The sequence below is a fragment of the Emydura macquarii genome, unplaced genomic scaffold, assembly GCF_026122565.2.
Source record: "Emydura macquarii macquarii isolate MOO-44397 ecotype Brisbane River unplaced genomic scaffold, CSIRO-AGI_Emac_v2 contig_3692, whole genome shotgun sequence".
NCBI classification, from domain to species: Eukaryota; Metazoa; Chordata; order Testudines; family Chelidae; genus Emydura; species Emydura macquarii.
Genome location: NW_027133829.1, coordinates 9,009,704 through 9,025,196, shown reverse-complemented (window position 1 = coordinate 9,025,196; position 15,493 = coordinate 9,009,704). Strand labels below are relative to the sequence as shown.

Genomic DNA, 15,493 nt, shown 5'->3' with positions numbered 1-15,493 from the left:
TCTTGGTGGACACAATCAAACCCTTTTGTAAAATCAAGGAAGTTCAAATCCATTTTCTGCTGGCATTCTAAACCTTTCTCAATAAGTCTGCTCAAGGGTGAAAATCTGGTCTGAACATAACCTACCATACTGAAATCCAGCCTTTTCTTTCCTGAGTACTTTATCAACAGCAATTTTCACCCTATTCAAAATGATAATGCAAAACACTTTTCCAGGTATACATAGGAGTGTGATCCCCCTCCAGCTGTCACAAATAAATTGGACCCCTTTTTCTGGAATTTTCCGATAACATTTCTTCGCCAGTCCTTAGCTCCAGTCTCTTTTTCCCAAACCATTCCGTACAACTCACACTTGCAATTCACCATCGCTTCGTTTCCAGCTTTTAACATTTCAGCATCTATCCTACCATAGGCTGGTTCTTTACCACTCTTCAGTTGGTTTATAGGCTTAGTTACTTCTTCAAAAGTGACTACTTCTAGTGACAAAGGTAAATCTGCTTTTTCTTCACATCTCTATGTATCTGAGTGGGTCTGGCTGGTTAAGCACGTTTTGGAAACGTTCCAGCCAATGGCCTCTGTCTTTCCTCTTTAGCTAAAATTATACCATCTTGAGTCTTGACAATGGTTTGAGAATTGTGATGTCAGTTGTTTAGATACTAGAAAACATTTTTTAGAATCCCCTCTCTTATACATCTCCTCAGCTTCTCTTGCTTTCTTTTCAATCCATTCTTTCTTATGTCTTCTGGCTGATCTTTTAACTGCCTTTTCTATGTCTGCACATTCTTTTTGCAGAATAGCTCGTTTACTGCTGTCTCAAGCTTGTTGAATTCTCTTTTTTTTCCTCTCTTCAAGCCTCCATGTATTTGGTTGGAGCCATTCTTCTTTCTAAGATCCTCTCAATCCCACTGTAATCCTGCCAGCATCCACACTTGCTTCTTTAAAAACTGCCATTGTTTTTCTGTGTCATCCATCAGTGTCTTTGACTCTTCAATCTGTTGCTAAGTTGCAGCTTGAAATACACCTAACTTTCTAGCATCATTCATACCCTCTTCCTTGTGTGGTCTTACCTTTTTTAGTTTTATTTTGATTGTCCCAATAACAATAGGAGGTCACTTCTGACATCATCACTTGTATACACCCTGATGTCCTGATCTTCTTCAGGGCCGACTTATGGTAATATAATCAAGCATTTGCTGGGTGGTGAAGCCATCATTTGATCTTCATGTCAGGTTATGATGTGTGGAAATGGGGGCAGAGAGGAGACTTGAAGCTGCATGTTCCAGTTCCCAGCTGAGGGCCCTGACCCCTAGGCTAAAGGTTAGCACCACACCATCATCATCACCTCCTCACATTTTGTGAATGTCACCGAAGTCTTTAAAAAAATATTTTGGCCAAAACTGGTCAGTGAAAAATTTTGCCCAGCTCTGCTCCTAACACCCATGTACCTGTGCATTTTCTCATTAAACCAGGGGATTCCCTTTAAGTTCCTTTTTCTGTGTGTGTGGTGAGATTATAGCTGTACTGGTCCCATAATACCTTTGTGTTCCGGGAGATGGACACAGTGGATTGCCAGGAAAAGTGCCAAAGACATCTGTTACTATAACAAGATCATTGAAGTGTTGCAAAATGAATTGATTCCAGGAAACTGATTACTATGGTCAGTTAATTTAAGCCTACATCCTAATAGATAAATAATAGAGGACAGCTGGAATCATATTTTTTTTCCTCTACTACTCTTCAAAAATCCAGTAGGCTGCTTCTGGTGACATCCCTTTAATCAGAGAAGGGGTGCAGCTCTGCATCCGCAAAGTTACTTAGCAGTTTGAATTGGTCAAATGGGAGGTTGTATTGGCCTGTTGAAAGTGAAGGTTTGAAGACAGACAGGAACAGCATTTGGGTCCCTATGGGGAGAGAAACAGAGAAAGGGCAGGGAGGAAAATTTAAGAGACCAGGTCCTGTGTGTATGAGATGAGTAGCACGTGAGACACGAGGGAAGAGAAAGAGAAAGCACAAGAAGAGACCAAGGAGAGAGAGAACAGTAAAACGCACCCGTGGAAAGACAGGTGAACTCCTCATTGCACTGAGGGCTTGACAGCAACCTGACCTTACATACAGAAACAATGGCTTTGGTTAGAAATCTTGTCACTGGTCTTGTGCCTGCTGGTAACTAGGCGAGTGCCAATCTGAGACCTCTGCTACAGCTCAGATCTAAACGAACATCAGACCCTCAATACCTACAAATGATGCAGAGCTGATTATTGCCTGGTGAGCAGTCTTTGTCACAAGTATTGGTGTTACCCAAATAACAAATATTACAGGATCTTATTAGGGGATAAGGCAACAAGCCGCATTTATTGTGAACACAGAAACTTCTGTAGATAGTATCAAAGAAAAGAAAAGTATCAACACTGTAATAACATTAATATTGTGCTCTACTTAGTGAAATAGCATTAATAATAATGTAAACACTAGGAAAACAGTATTAACATTATATCAATACTACAAATTACAGAGACATGTTTCAATTGATGCTTTCATTCACATTCACACACACTGACAGGCACACACAGATAAAGACAGACAAACATACATAGGGATCTTCCAGATGTCATAGTTACCAGCTTCTTGGTGCTCATGATAGTCACTGGCCAGGTGACTAGAGCATGAGGATGAGGAGCAAGGTTCTGCCGATGCGCATCGGTACTCCTGGCTGGTGTGATGTTGTAGACCCGAACCTCCAGCCTTCATCTTCTTGTCCCATTTTATAGGGAAAGGACCCCATGTAAGTCTATGGGTTTTGCATTGTCATGCTGCAACTGCATTCTTGGTGTGATCCTCAATCGCCCACATTGTTGCAAGCCTGATCAGATTTTGTCCTTTGAAATGGGCTGGCTCCAAAGTCATCAGGGTGGGCTCCTCTTCGGCCATTTGATCATCTTTGCTTCTTTCTTCTTCCCTCAAGCGTTTTAGGTGAGGCTGGTGTTTTCTTCATGTCTGTTTCGATATCCCTTACTCAGACCAATTGTTCAATCACTCTTTTTGTCTATACCCAACTCAATTGCTCAGCCATTCACACTTCAGTCACTCAGGGCCAACTCCTAGCTGAAGAACTTATATGTTATTTTTAGAGCAAACCTTATTTCATTTTTGACAGTGTCTTTCACAATTAGATAGATACATTACATTGCAGTGTGGCTTTTGTACTTAGAATAGGATTTTTACAAATATATTGGAAGCAGGTAAAATTAACAGATAAACTGGCCAGTGGATATAGCACAGACATTTACAAACCATCTTAAAATTATACAAAATGCAGACAGACTTGAATTAACATTGAAAAGGGTAGAACAGTAAGAGTCAGTTTGAGGTTTTAGCTTTTGATTCAGACTGATGTGCCTTTTGGTAGGAAGGGGGGGGGGTGTTTGTGGCTCTGTTCTTACATATATTTCAAAAGCAAGATTTTGGCCAACGTTGGCTGGTTTGGGGGAAATCACATTTCTTATGAGCTACCTATTTCATCTCTACACTTCCTCCTTTAACTGAACTTAAGTGCGCACGCAACATTTACTGGTTAAATGGAAGGGTTCATTCTGCAGATGCCAAGGCAACCCTTTTCACCATCAGTACTTAAAGGAAATAAACTTTAATTTCAGATAAGCTAACCTACAATTTACTGTCAAGTGCTAAATATAATTGTGGATATGTCTTGGGTGAGGATCTCATGACAGCAGCTGAAATTTGGTGTTTACCATTTAGTTGGAGGTTGCAATTTAAAGCTGGCACTAAACAAAAATGAGCAGGAAGTTCTTATATTTCTGAATATGGAGTCAATACAATTTGTGTCTAATGCCAGTTGCCATCTAAACCCTTGTATTTAATGCTGAACTTCACTAAATAGTCATTCTGAGGCTGGCTGAATGTTGTGGATTCTGCTCTGCTGCATGATTTGACTTTTATCATTAGTGTTGAGTAGTGATATCACAGTTACAACAGAGACTAGAATCCCCAGCCAGCAGTGGGGCCTGCTAGACTCTGTCCAAGCAGATACTAAGACACGCTCTTTGCTCTACAGGCATCACAATTGAAATTGACGGGATAGACTGAGAGATGCAATGTACAAGCAGAGTGAGCAGGGAGTGCCCAATCATCCCGACTCCAAGACTTGTCCTCCAAGACTTCTAGCCCACCGGATGCAGCAGTGCGGCTGCCCATGAAAAGATCTTGGTAAAGACTCATCCCTGGTGCCTGGAGCAGATGGTTCTTGATGATTTGAACCCTCCCAGAAGAGCATTCACTCTGCCCTATGACAGTAAGCCCAGCAGGCAATGTTTAAGGACACCCACCCTCTACCGAATGAGGAAACGAACATTGGTGCCTAGAGACTGGCAGCTCAGGAAAAGATGAAGGGGCCCTGGGCCCCACTCTACTGTGATAGGAACTGCAGCAGTGTGCTTCTGGACTCATTATGATGTTTCTTCTTCTTCGCCTCAGACTTCAGCCTGTGCAGAGCCTTCTGCGGCAGGCCCTTTGCTGGTTCTCTTTCTTGCCCTCGCGTTTGAGGCCAGTTGAGAGTGGTAACAATGCATCCTCACAGCATCGACCCACCAGAGATTTTGAACGTGGCACTAACGATGGCCCTGTGCCGACAGCTTCAGCGTGTGGTACGCCCTCTTTGGAGCAATTATATAGCCCAGCCGTGAGAGTGAGGGAGTACCTGCCCTGGTTTCCTCCATTGGAACAAAGCTCTTAGGTGCTGAAATATTTCCAGCTCGTGCACTAGCCTGCTGTGTGACCGTAGCCAAGTTCCTTCCCCTGCATCTCAGTTTCCTTGGCAGGGATCAAGCTACATCCTATGTAAAGAGTTATGGCTGTTAACCGTGGTTCTAAATACTTAGCAGTGCCAGTAGAGGGAGCCCAACAGCCATAACAAGCCGGTTGTGATGGATGGTCTCACTCCAAGCTCTGAAGTACAGGGCGCAAATTAATGAAAATAGTTACTGGGGCCGGGGGAAGCTTCTGTCCCCTTTCCGTACCGCAGCAGGAGCGATGTTCAGCAAAGCTATAGCGATTTTACTTTGCAAATAGCTGCCTCTTTTTTTCAGCTCCGGTTTTTAATTCTGCTTCTGTGGCTGACACAAATTTACAACAGCTGGATAGCTGCCTGTGTTAACCAGTTTAGTACAGAGACCCATGCAGAACTGCCTGGAATGACTAAATGGATGATTGGACAGAGCGAGGTGTTAGAGGCTTGGAGGGGGGAACTGATTCCCAGTTTTGCTACACCTATTGGCGCTAGCTTTCTGAACATTTAGCTAACATGCTAGAAAAGTAGGGGAGCGGTGATAGCACGGGCAGAGCACCGGAAGGGGCCAGCTACCCTAAGTACAAACCTGCCTGCATGTTATGAGTGCCTAGGCGGGATAGCTAGTGTGGGAGCAGGCCGCTGGAAATTACAGGGAGGGAGGTCAAGTGTCTCATCTCAGGGTAGACCAAGAGTCGGTTAAATAGATGAATGTATAGATGTATGCACTAAATCATTGAAGGCAGAGACGCACGCACAAGCAGCTGCATCTATTAATGCATGCACATGGATGCAGCAGGAGGAGGAGGATGCACTCGCTAACTAGACGATGGATGCATTTTAGGCGCACGTGCACGGAGATGCTCGTGCTCCATGATCGGCTGCAAACGTTCTGCAGGCGGCTGCATGGAGGCAGCAGGGCTGCGCGCGTGCGGAGGGGGGATGCACCCGCGTGCTGCACGGACGGGTGCACGCTTGCACACCTGAATGCATGCCATGAAGCAGCGATAGATGCACTCAAACTCCAGCGTCGTCTCCTTAGGTTCGCGGCCGAAGGCGCGGGGCGGGGCGGGGCGGGTGGTTGCCTGGGCCCGGGTGCTGCTACCACGTCCAGAGCAGAGCCCCGCTCCCCCAGCAGCACGCGCCAGCTCCAGCGCACCTGCCCACCAGACTCGCGGAAGAGCGCGCGCAAGCTGCCAGGGGACCGGGGAGCTCACCCCTTCATTGGCAGCTCGCCTGGCAGGCTCCGCCCTCCCCTGAAACGCAGCGCCTCTCCCATTGGCTCGCAGAGTTCCGGTGGCCACGCCCCTCTCCCTCTCGCATACACACAAGAGTCACGCGCTGGCCGGTTGGGAGCCCGGGGCCGGGCTTCGACAGCGCCCCGCCCCTGCCGGCTCCGCATTGGCTGGGGCGGGAGGCCCGGGCCGGCTCTGATTGGCCGCGCGCGCTGCCGGCTCCGTCCCTCAGGCAGGGGGTTGAAGCGGCTCGCCTCAGGGCCCGGCAGTCGCCGCCTGTCAGCTCTCGCGGGCAGCCAGCGCCGCCAGCGCCGCCGCCGCCGCGGGATGCAGCCGTCCCGCTATGTTTGGCCCCGGCGGTTCTGATCCCTGACTCAAGATGGCGCTGGGCTCGGCCGCGCTGCCCGCTCGGAACATGGCGGGGGGCGGCCGGGGGGCGCGGGTCCTGTTGCTGCTGCTGCTGCTCCTCAGCGGCTGCCTGGGCGAGCAGCGCCCGGGCGTCCCCTCGTCGAGCGGCGGCGGCGGCGGCGGGTCGCCGGGCGAGGCGGAGGAGACGGTGATCATCGGGCTGCGGCTGGAGGACACGGACGACGTCTCCTTCATGGAGGGGGGCGCGCTGCGGGTGAGCGAGCGGACGCGGGTCAAGCTGCGGGTCTACGGGCAGAACATCAACAACGAGACCTGGTCCCGCATCGCCTTCACCGAGCACGAGCGGCGGCGGGGCGGCCGGCCGCCGGCCGAGCAGGAGGACGGGCCGCCGGAGAGCAGCTCCCCGCAGCGCTGCGGCATCCGCACCTCGGACATCATCATCCTGCCGCACATCGTCCTCAACCGCCGCACCTCGGGCATCATCGAGATCGAGATCAAGCCCCTGCGCAAGACGGAGAAGAGCAAGTCCTACTACCTGTGCACCTCCGTCTCGGCTCCCGCCGCCCTGGGGGCCGCCGGCCCCCCCGGGGGCGGGCTGGTCGGGGCCGACGGCCCCGCCGGCCCCCCGCCCTGGAGCGAGACCACCTGGATCTACCACGACGGCGAGGACACGAAGATGATCGTGGGCGAGGAGAAGAAGTTCCTGCTGCCCTTCTGGCTGCAGGTGATCTTCATCTCCCTCCTGCTCTGCCTCTCGGGCATGTTCAGCGGCCTCAACCTGGGCCTCATGGCCCTGGACCCCATGGAGCTGCGCATCGTGCAGAACTGCGGCACCGACAAGGAGAAGAACTACGCCAAGCGCATCGAGCCCGTGCGCCGCCAGGGCAACTACCTGCTCTGCTCCCTGCTGCTGGGCAACGTGCTGGTCAACACCACGCTCACCATCCTGCTGGACGACATTGCCGGCTCCGGGCTGGTGGCCGTGGTCGTCTCCACCATCGGCATTGTCATCTTCGGTGAGATTGTGCCGCAGGCCATCTGCTCCCGGCACGGTTTGGCCGTGGGCGCCAACACCATCTTCCTCACCAAGTTCTTCATGATGATGACCTTCCCGGCTTCCTACCCGGTCAGCAAGCTGCTGGACTGTGTGCTGGGACAGGAGATTGGCACGGTCTACAATCGCGAGAAGCTGCTTGAGATGCTGCGGGTCACCGATCCTTACAACGACTTGGTCAAGGAGGAGCTCAACATCATCCAAGGGGCGCTGGAGCTGCGCACCAAGACGGTGGAGGACGTAATGACCCCACTCCGAGACTGCTTCATGATTGCCGCTGAAGCCGTGCTGGACTTCAACACCATGTCCGAGATCATGGAGAGCGGCTACACCCGCATCCCCGTCTTTGAGGGCGACCGCTCCAACATTGTGGACCTGCTCTTTGTCAAGGACCTGGCCTTCGTGGACCCCGACGACTGCACCCCACTCAAGACCATCACCCGCTTTTACAACCACCCGCTGCACTTTGTCTTCAATGACACCAAACTCGATGCCATGCTGGAGGAGTTCAAGAAAGGTGAGGCTGTGATCGTGTGGGAGGGCCTCATGGGAGTCTGTGGTTACGATCCCTAGCAAGCTGGGCTGAGAATAGAGGGGTGTTCTGCAGAGGGGCATCTGTCCATCTCTAGCCTCTAAAAGCTGATGTGGGGGTCGGCATACTCCTATGAAACTGATTGTAGGGGCTACTTCTGGTAAACATCCTTCTGCCCTCCATTTATCGGCCCACATGTGGGGGCTCTGCTGACATGGATCTGCACATCCCCATTTGTTTGTGGTCCCCACTCTCCTTCAGTTAGTCTGAGAGTAAGGGGGTTGGGCTGTTGCTGTAGATCCCTCTGTGCACACGTGCTGAGATAAACAAGGCTGTTGAACTCCATTCATAGACTCAGCTGGACTATTTCTGTTCCATGCTTGTTTGTGTTCGTTTGCCCTGCTAATCTGATTGACTCTTAGGGTCTGTAGCTCATGAATAGCCTCAGGGCTTTTTGCATGTGTCTTACAATTATCTTTTCTTGCTTGTTAATGCCACATGCCGGGATTAAAAAACTTCCCTCCCCGCCCTTTGTCCTGGTAACCACAAGCTGAGCCGCGTGTATACACAATTCTTACTGATCTACATGACCTGGTGTGTGGCATAGCACATGCATTTGTTGTCTAAATGTTGGATCAAAGCTGCATTGCAGTTTTGTAATGTTTACCACAGGGGTCTCCAGTCTTGCCTTAGTTGTGTGGTGAGTTCTCTTGGCAGGCAGATCTGTACTTCTGTTTTGGATTTCTTTTGTCGTAAACAATGGCACAGCAAGTTTCAAATCTGTTCAAACCGGTGATAGAGGGGCTGCTTACATGCTGCAGGGAAATCTTTCCAATGGGCTGGGAAATGAAGTTCCGAATTAAGAGCATGTTTGCGGAGACTTTTGCTGGGAATCTCAGAGCAGTGTGGATCTCCTGAAATCTGTCATCCTGGGAGCTGTGATCAAAGTACTACTGAAAAGTTCAGTCACTGGGAGATAACCTCACTGAAGAAGGAGCTCTTTGGAGTACCATGGCCAGGTAAATAGGGGAATATTTGGGTTAACTTTTTCTCATGGTAACTCCTGCACTTTAGATGAACTCTGTAAATTGCACCTAGGATATTTCCAGGCAATAAGCTCTATTTAAATTTCCGTTCAGTGTCTGATATGTGTGCAAAGCTTTAAATGATCCCTATGTTTTATTACTTCTAATTTAACCCAGTTACTGTGTTTTAAGGCTGACTCCATAAGCTTCAAATTTTGGATCTCTTCTTGATTAAAAACAAATGGACTGTCTTAGTTGGTAAACATTAGCAAGTGTCTTGTTTGTTCACCTTGCCTACTTGAGGTAGTAATGTGAAGCTTTACAGTCCATTTCCTATTAGGGGGTTTTGGAGTTGATCAAGGGGGAAGGGAGACTCAGATTTGCCTGTCTCGTGACTCTTTGACTTGTAGATTCTCTAGTGTAAAAGAGCTTTGGGAAATTGAATTATGTGCTGTCTAGTTCCAAGACTTAACTCTTGATTTCACATTACACTTAGCAATAGTATTCTTTTCTATAAGGTAATTCAGTCTTCTGTGGTTACTTGACTCAAAGAACAGTCACATTGCCTTAAATTCGGTTGAGGCCGTTTATGTGAGCAGTGGTATGCCTATAAGGGAGTCAAAATAATTTTGAAAGCTCCAGTTCTCTCACTGAAAGAGTTGAAATCCCACCAGATTGCTGCTAGCAGGGTTTTCTTGTCTGGTTGTTGGGAGAAGCAGATTTGAAAATTTCAATCCTTCCAATGTGTGGGTGACCAAATATTCCTGTTGTGATTCATGAGGTTTATGATAAAATATTATGTTGCTTCTTCTTTGTATTGTGGATGATGTACTCTGGAGATCTTTCCATTGTAGTCATTGAGGACTTGTCTACATGGGGAAATTAAGCAGCATAGGTATTCTGGAATAATTTTTCCATGCGAACACTCCACTCTGAGAAGGGCAACAAAAAATGATTAAGGGTATGGAACAGCTTCCCTGTGAGGAGAGAGTAAAAATACTGGGACTTTTCATCTTGGAAAAGAGATGACTAAGGGGGCATATGATAGAGGTCTATGACATCATGAATGGTATAGAGTTCGTGAATAAGGAAGTGTTATTTGCTCCTTCACATAACACAAGAACCAACCGTCAACCAATGAAATTAATAGGCAGCAGGTTTAAAACAAACAGAAGGAATTACTACTTCAGGCAACACACAGTCAACCTGTGGAACATGTTGTCGGGATGTTGTGAAGGCAGGAAGTATAACGGTGTTCAAAAATGAATTAGTTTAAGTAATAGAGGATAGGTCCATGAATGGCTGTTAGGAAAGATGGTCAGGGATACAACCCCATGCTCTGAGTCCCTCACCTCTAACTGCTAGAAGCTGGGAGTAGATGATGGGATGGATCACTTGATTGCCTGTTCTGTGTTCATTCCCTCTGAAGCACCTGACATTGGTTGCTGTTGGAAAACAGGATACTGGGCTAGATAGACCATTGGTCTGACTCACTATGGCTGTTCATATGTTCTGAAATAACTGACTTTTCTGGAATAGTGTCCATGTGGAGGAGTTATTTTGGAATAGCTAAACTATTATGGAGTAGGTATGCCTGGTTGTTCCGTTGTGTAGAGAAACCATGGTGGTGTTGGTGCTTTCTCCACTTAAAACTGAAATGGCTCCCCAAGAAGTGTTTCCTTAAAATACCAGCCCTGTCCTAACCCAGATTCCTGTTCAAACACAGATATGCTGGAGATGAAGTGCTCCTTTTGTGCCCTTTGAAACTAGTGTAAACATCTGATAACTTGTCTGGTAGGTATTGACCTTTGCAAGAATTCCCCAAACCTTTTGAGGAACACTTCCCTAGGGGAAACGTGCACATTTTCATGGGAATTTGGCTAGCTTAGGGAGAACATTTATCCTGTACTCCATTCATTTCCAGTGCTGTAGAAAACTTATGATACCTTAATCTTTAATAATCCCCTTTCTACCCCTCCCCAGGGACACCCCACAATTTTTTGTCGTGGGCAAGTAGAATGTTACTATGCTGCCACAGAATGAGTACTTAAATTGGTAAAGAAATGGCCTGTTTTTTCCTGAAACAATTTAGTTTGTCAGAAAGGGATTGAAGCTCATTTTTGAGATGGGAGTATTCTGTTTCTAACCTAAACAACACGGAATGGAAACTTACGAAGAAAAGATGGTGAGTTGTAGGGTATATGCCCCTGATTGTTATGGAAGATGAATGAGTGGCTTTATACTTGATCTGTCCTGTGGCCTGTGCATTTGTATGGTGTGGTGCTGAGCATGTTCTAAAGCTATAATGTTTTGACAGTAATTAAAAATATGAAACAAAGGGAGCTGCAGCACCACCCACTCTCTTTTAATTTCTTAAAGTATGAATCAACTTTACTTACAAAATAGTAAGCAGAAGACAAGGATGGTTTCAAAAAAAGCTTGTGAAAGTGGAACAGAGTTTGCTCTTGTCTGCAAGACATTGAATAACTGCTGTCAGATCCTTCTGTATGTGACTTGCACTCACTGTTTTAGCTCATCATTCTCTCTCCCTGTCTGTTTAGGAAGAATACAATACAAATTGAGACCCTCTGTCATAGACATAGGGGACCTAACTTCTGTCAATGCACAGGGAGAAAGGTGTGCATACATATGTAACTATATGTTCTATTGCTGACCTTTGTTCTCCATTATTGGGAGAGTCGGTCCTTTACACTGGAATAACTCCACTCTGTATTGGTGTCAGCTCTGTTGCTGTAAGGAAGAGCAAGGGAATGTAGCATGCAGGAGTTGAGTCAGTGGCCTCGCTTGGAGTCTACAGTGGGGAGTGACTGGATGAAAGAAAGAACCTTGTCTTGGAAAGAACCTAGCGGACAGCTGTCCACTAGCATCCCTTTCCCAGTTCACAAGTCTTTTTAATGACACTGTTTTCCTGGGCCCTAGCCGAATGCTATCTGGCATTTGTTCTTGCTCTTTCTTTTTGCTGGTTGATCTTTGCATGTGTGATCCTAAATCCGAAGCGTTCTATTTCTAGCTCCCTGCATGCCAAAGCTGCAAGAATTCAGCTTGAAACCATTGTGTTGTAATACTAATATTGTAAAACTGGCACTCTTAGCATGAACCATTGTACAGCAGCTTTCCTGGTGCCCTTTACAGCTTTGGTATGCAGCAGTTTCTCAATCAGAGTTCCTTTATATCTGCTGCAGTAGCAGATCTGAGGACTTTGAGTTTTGTGTTTTGATCTTGTTTTATGTTTGCTACTACATTATTCTAAAGATCAGAGTTGGGAATGAATAACCTGTTACATAAATGTAGTGTGGGTAATACAAGGTAACTATGTGTTGCAATTCTGAAGCAATTCAGGTCTTACATTTATTTTCATATTTGCAAAGCAGTTTTAGAAAGTGTTTAGATTCCTCATTAAAATCAGTGCGAATTAATCTGTACCCTAAGAATTTCCCATCCCTGGAACCTGTGTCAGAGTTAAGCGCGATCTAGAAGTTGTGCTTGGTTTCACATCCTAGATGTCTTTTTGTCTCTCAGTAGTGCTGACGTTTGATGTCCGTATTCCTAGTCTAGGCATTACCTAGTGCACGGGACCTTCAGGAAAACTTTGTTTTCAATCACCTACAAAATGAAAAGCGTTATATATGGATATATTGGGGGGGGGGAATGTTCTTAATGTGAGTGCATCAGGAAACCACTTTAGCTGTCTTCTCTGTTGAAAGGGTAGAGTAGTAGAGGATGAGAGCCATAAGGATGCAAAACTATCCATTTTCCTACTCTTCAGTTCATGGTACAGTAGATCATGTCATTTTCTACCAGATATCCCACTAGGATCTGTTTCTTCTATGTATTTAGTTTCTTGATTAATATTGTGGTCATAGGCCTAAATAAGAGAAGAATCTGAGTAAATCTCCTGTGGCGATTATAAGAGGCTTGTAAAACTGTTTCTTGGAAAACAACGTACATTAAAGTTGCCTGTTGTAGTGTTTAATAAAGGGGTCCCATATACAGGAACAGCCTGCATAAAGAAGTGGAAACACAGAGGCTCTGTTTGGAGTTTGTGAAATATTTTCTTTTGGTTGGGGGGGGGGGGATGGGAATTTGCCTCCATCAAGTAGGAGGCTTTTAGTACTCTGAGACTTGAGATTTTTCTTCTCTTGCCTTTAGACCTGGACCAAGATCTTTATAAGGGCCAAATGCTATATGACACCAAACTGCCCTTTGACATACAAAATGATCTAAATTAGCTGTTAACACTCAAGAAAGACATCTTCGAGTGATTGTGGATAGTTCTCTGAAAATATTCACTCAGTGTGCAGCAGCAGTAGTCAAAAAAGCTAACAATCTTAGGAACAATTAGGAAAGGGATAGATAGTAAGACAGAAAATATCATAATGCCACTATATAGATTCATGTTATGCCCTCACCTTGAATACAGAGTGCAGTACTGATCACCCCATTTCAAAAAAACTATATATTAGAGTTGGAAAAGGTACAGAGAAGGACAACCCACATGATTAAAGGTCTGGAACAGCTTTCATATGAGGAGAGAGGAAAAAAAAACTGGGACTTTTCAGCTTGGAAAATAAATGAATAGGGGGATATGGCAGAGGTCTATAAAATCATGAATGGTGTGGAGAAGGTGTTATTTACTCCTTCACATAACACAAGAACTGGGGTCACCCAATTAAATGTATAGGTAGCAGGTTTAAAGCAAACACAAGGAAGTACTTCTTCATACAACTCCTGGTCACCCTGGGATGTTGTGAAGGTCAAAAGTATAATGGGGTAAAAAAAAAAAAATTAAGTAAGTTCATGGAGGTTAGGTCCTTCAGTGGCGATTAGCCATGATGGTCAGGGATGCAATCTCTGGGTATCCCTAGCCTCTGACTGTCAGAAGCCGGGAGTGGATGACGGGATGGGTCACTTGATTATCTGTTCTGTTCATTCCCCCTGAAGTGTATGGCATTGGCCACTGTCAGAAGACAGGATATTGGGCTTAGATGAATCATTGGTCTGATCCAGTATGGCCGTTCTTTTATTCTTATGTCTCTCTGACAGCAGAGGCTTCAATTGCTGCTGCACTTGCAGTACTCTTTGGAGGCATGTGCTCATTCCCACACAGTATAGAGAGAAGACATGGGCTCCTGCAGGCAGAACTTGCTCTGGTGTGGTAGCCTTGGGGATAGAAGAGCATGTTGGGGAGTACACACCAGTCCTCCTGTCTCCCAAATAGGTCTGGAGCCCCACCTTGTTGTGAGGCTACTGCAGGCCCTAGGAAAAGATGGGAGCATCCTGTGTGGAGGCAGCCCTTTCTTCCGAGCCTCCCCATGCCAGAACCACAGGTGCAGGTTCTGCTCAGGAGTGATGGGCAGATCAGGTCCAGGTTAGACTAGTAGGGAGAGGTTTAAGCAGATCAGCAGCTTTTTAAAACCTTCCTTGAACTGCAGAGATTTGAATCACTGACATTCATGTATGTCAGGGCAAGAGTCTCTCAATTTACAAACGGTCAGTAACTTGTTAGGTCTGAACTCAGACTGAACAAGCAGTCACCTGTTTGTTCCTGCACTTGTTTATAAGTCTGCAAACCCTCACATTCCTGCACCGAAGCAGATGGGAGTGAGTCTGCACTGCAGCTGGGGAATTAACCAGGTTTCCATCTGGCTTCTCCTTCCCTCTCCTTCAGTTCTTAGAACAGGTGTAAAAACAAGTCAGCTCTCATGGCTGAAAGAACTAATTGATTAGATAATAAGTAACAGGTGCTGTCCCGTCACCTAGGCACTAAGGAGTTACTGTCAGTCACTCCTTTCAATCTCGGCATGTCTTTCTGTCTTCAGTCTTTAGAGTCCTGCTGTCTGATGTAACGAATAGCTGTTCACTTCCTCACTCAGGAGTGTTGATTTGTTAGCTGCAAATGTTTTTGAGATGAACATCTCTACAAGAGCCTGTTGGTGAAACAAATAAGGGCATGTCAAGGGAAACATGACTAACGCCAGGGGTGGAAATTCAAAGTAGGACATTCTGAATTTATTGACAGGCTAATGGCCCTTCCTCGTTGATGGAAGATCGTGCCATATGCCATTTTTGTCAGTCAGTTTTTTTTGTTTGGAACTGACCTGAGTCTGGAGATCAGGAGCATCCAAATAACTGATGTTCGTGGTGAGTCCTTGCAGGATGACCACGATTAGGCTGTTGGTGACCACACTTAAATGTTGAGAGAGAGATGCTATTTCCAAAGATATTTGCTTTGTCTTCAAATGATGAGGTCCACGAATTGGGGCAAGACAATACCTGATCTCCTTATAACAAAGAATATAGCTCACAACTGCAAGATGGCTCCACTATGCAAGTTGACTGTTTTTTGTTTTCCTCTACTGATGCTTCTGCATAGAACATCTGTTAATATTAATGGAGGTTACTTACTTGAATCCTTTGTGCTGGTGGAACAGTAGCCACAGTAGCTGAGACACAGTGG

The 15,493-nt window shown here is 46.4% G+C and overlaps 1 protein-coding gene across 7 annotated transcripts in view; it reads left to right on the top strand.

Moving 5' to 3' along the window:
- The first annotated feature begins 6,144 nt into the window (after positions 1-6,144).
- The window catches only part of CNNM2 (cyclin and CBS domain divalent metal cation transport mediator 2), a 190,966-nt gene continuing 181,617 nt past the window's right edge, over positions 6,145-15,493 (top strand). For all 7 annotated transcript variants that reach the window (XM_067536967.1, XM_067536966.1, XM_067536965.1 and 4 more), the window contains exon 1: positions 6,145-7,975. In XM_067536967.1, the coding sequence (XP_067393068.1) occupies positions 6,415-7,975 (1,561 nt within the window). In that variant the 5' untranslated portion in view covers positions 6,145-6,414. The remainder of the gene's footprint in view (positions 7,976-15,493) is intronic.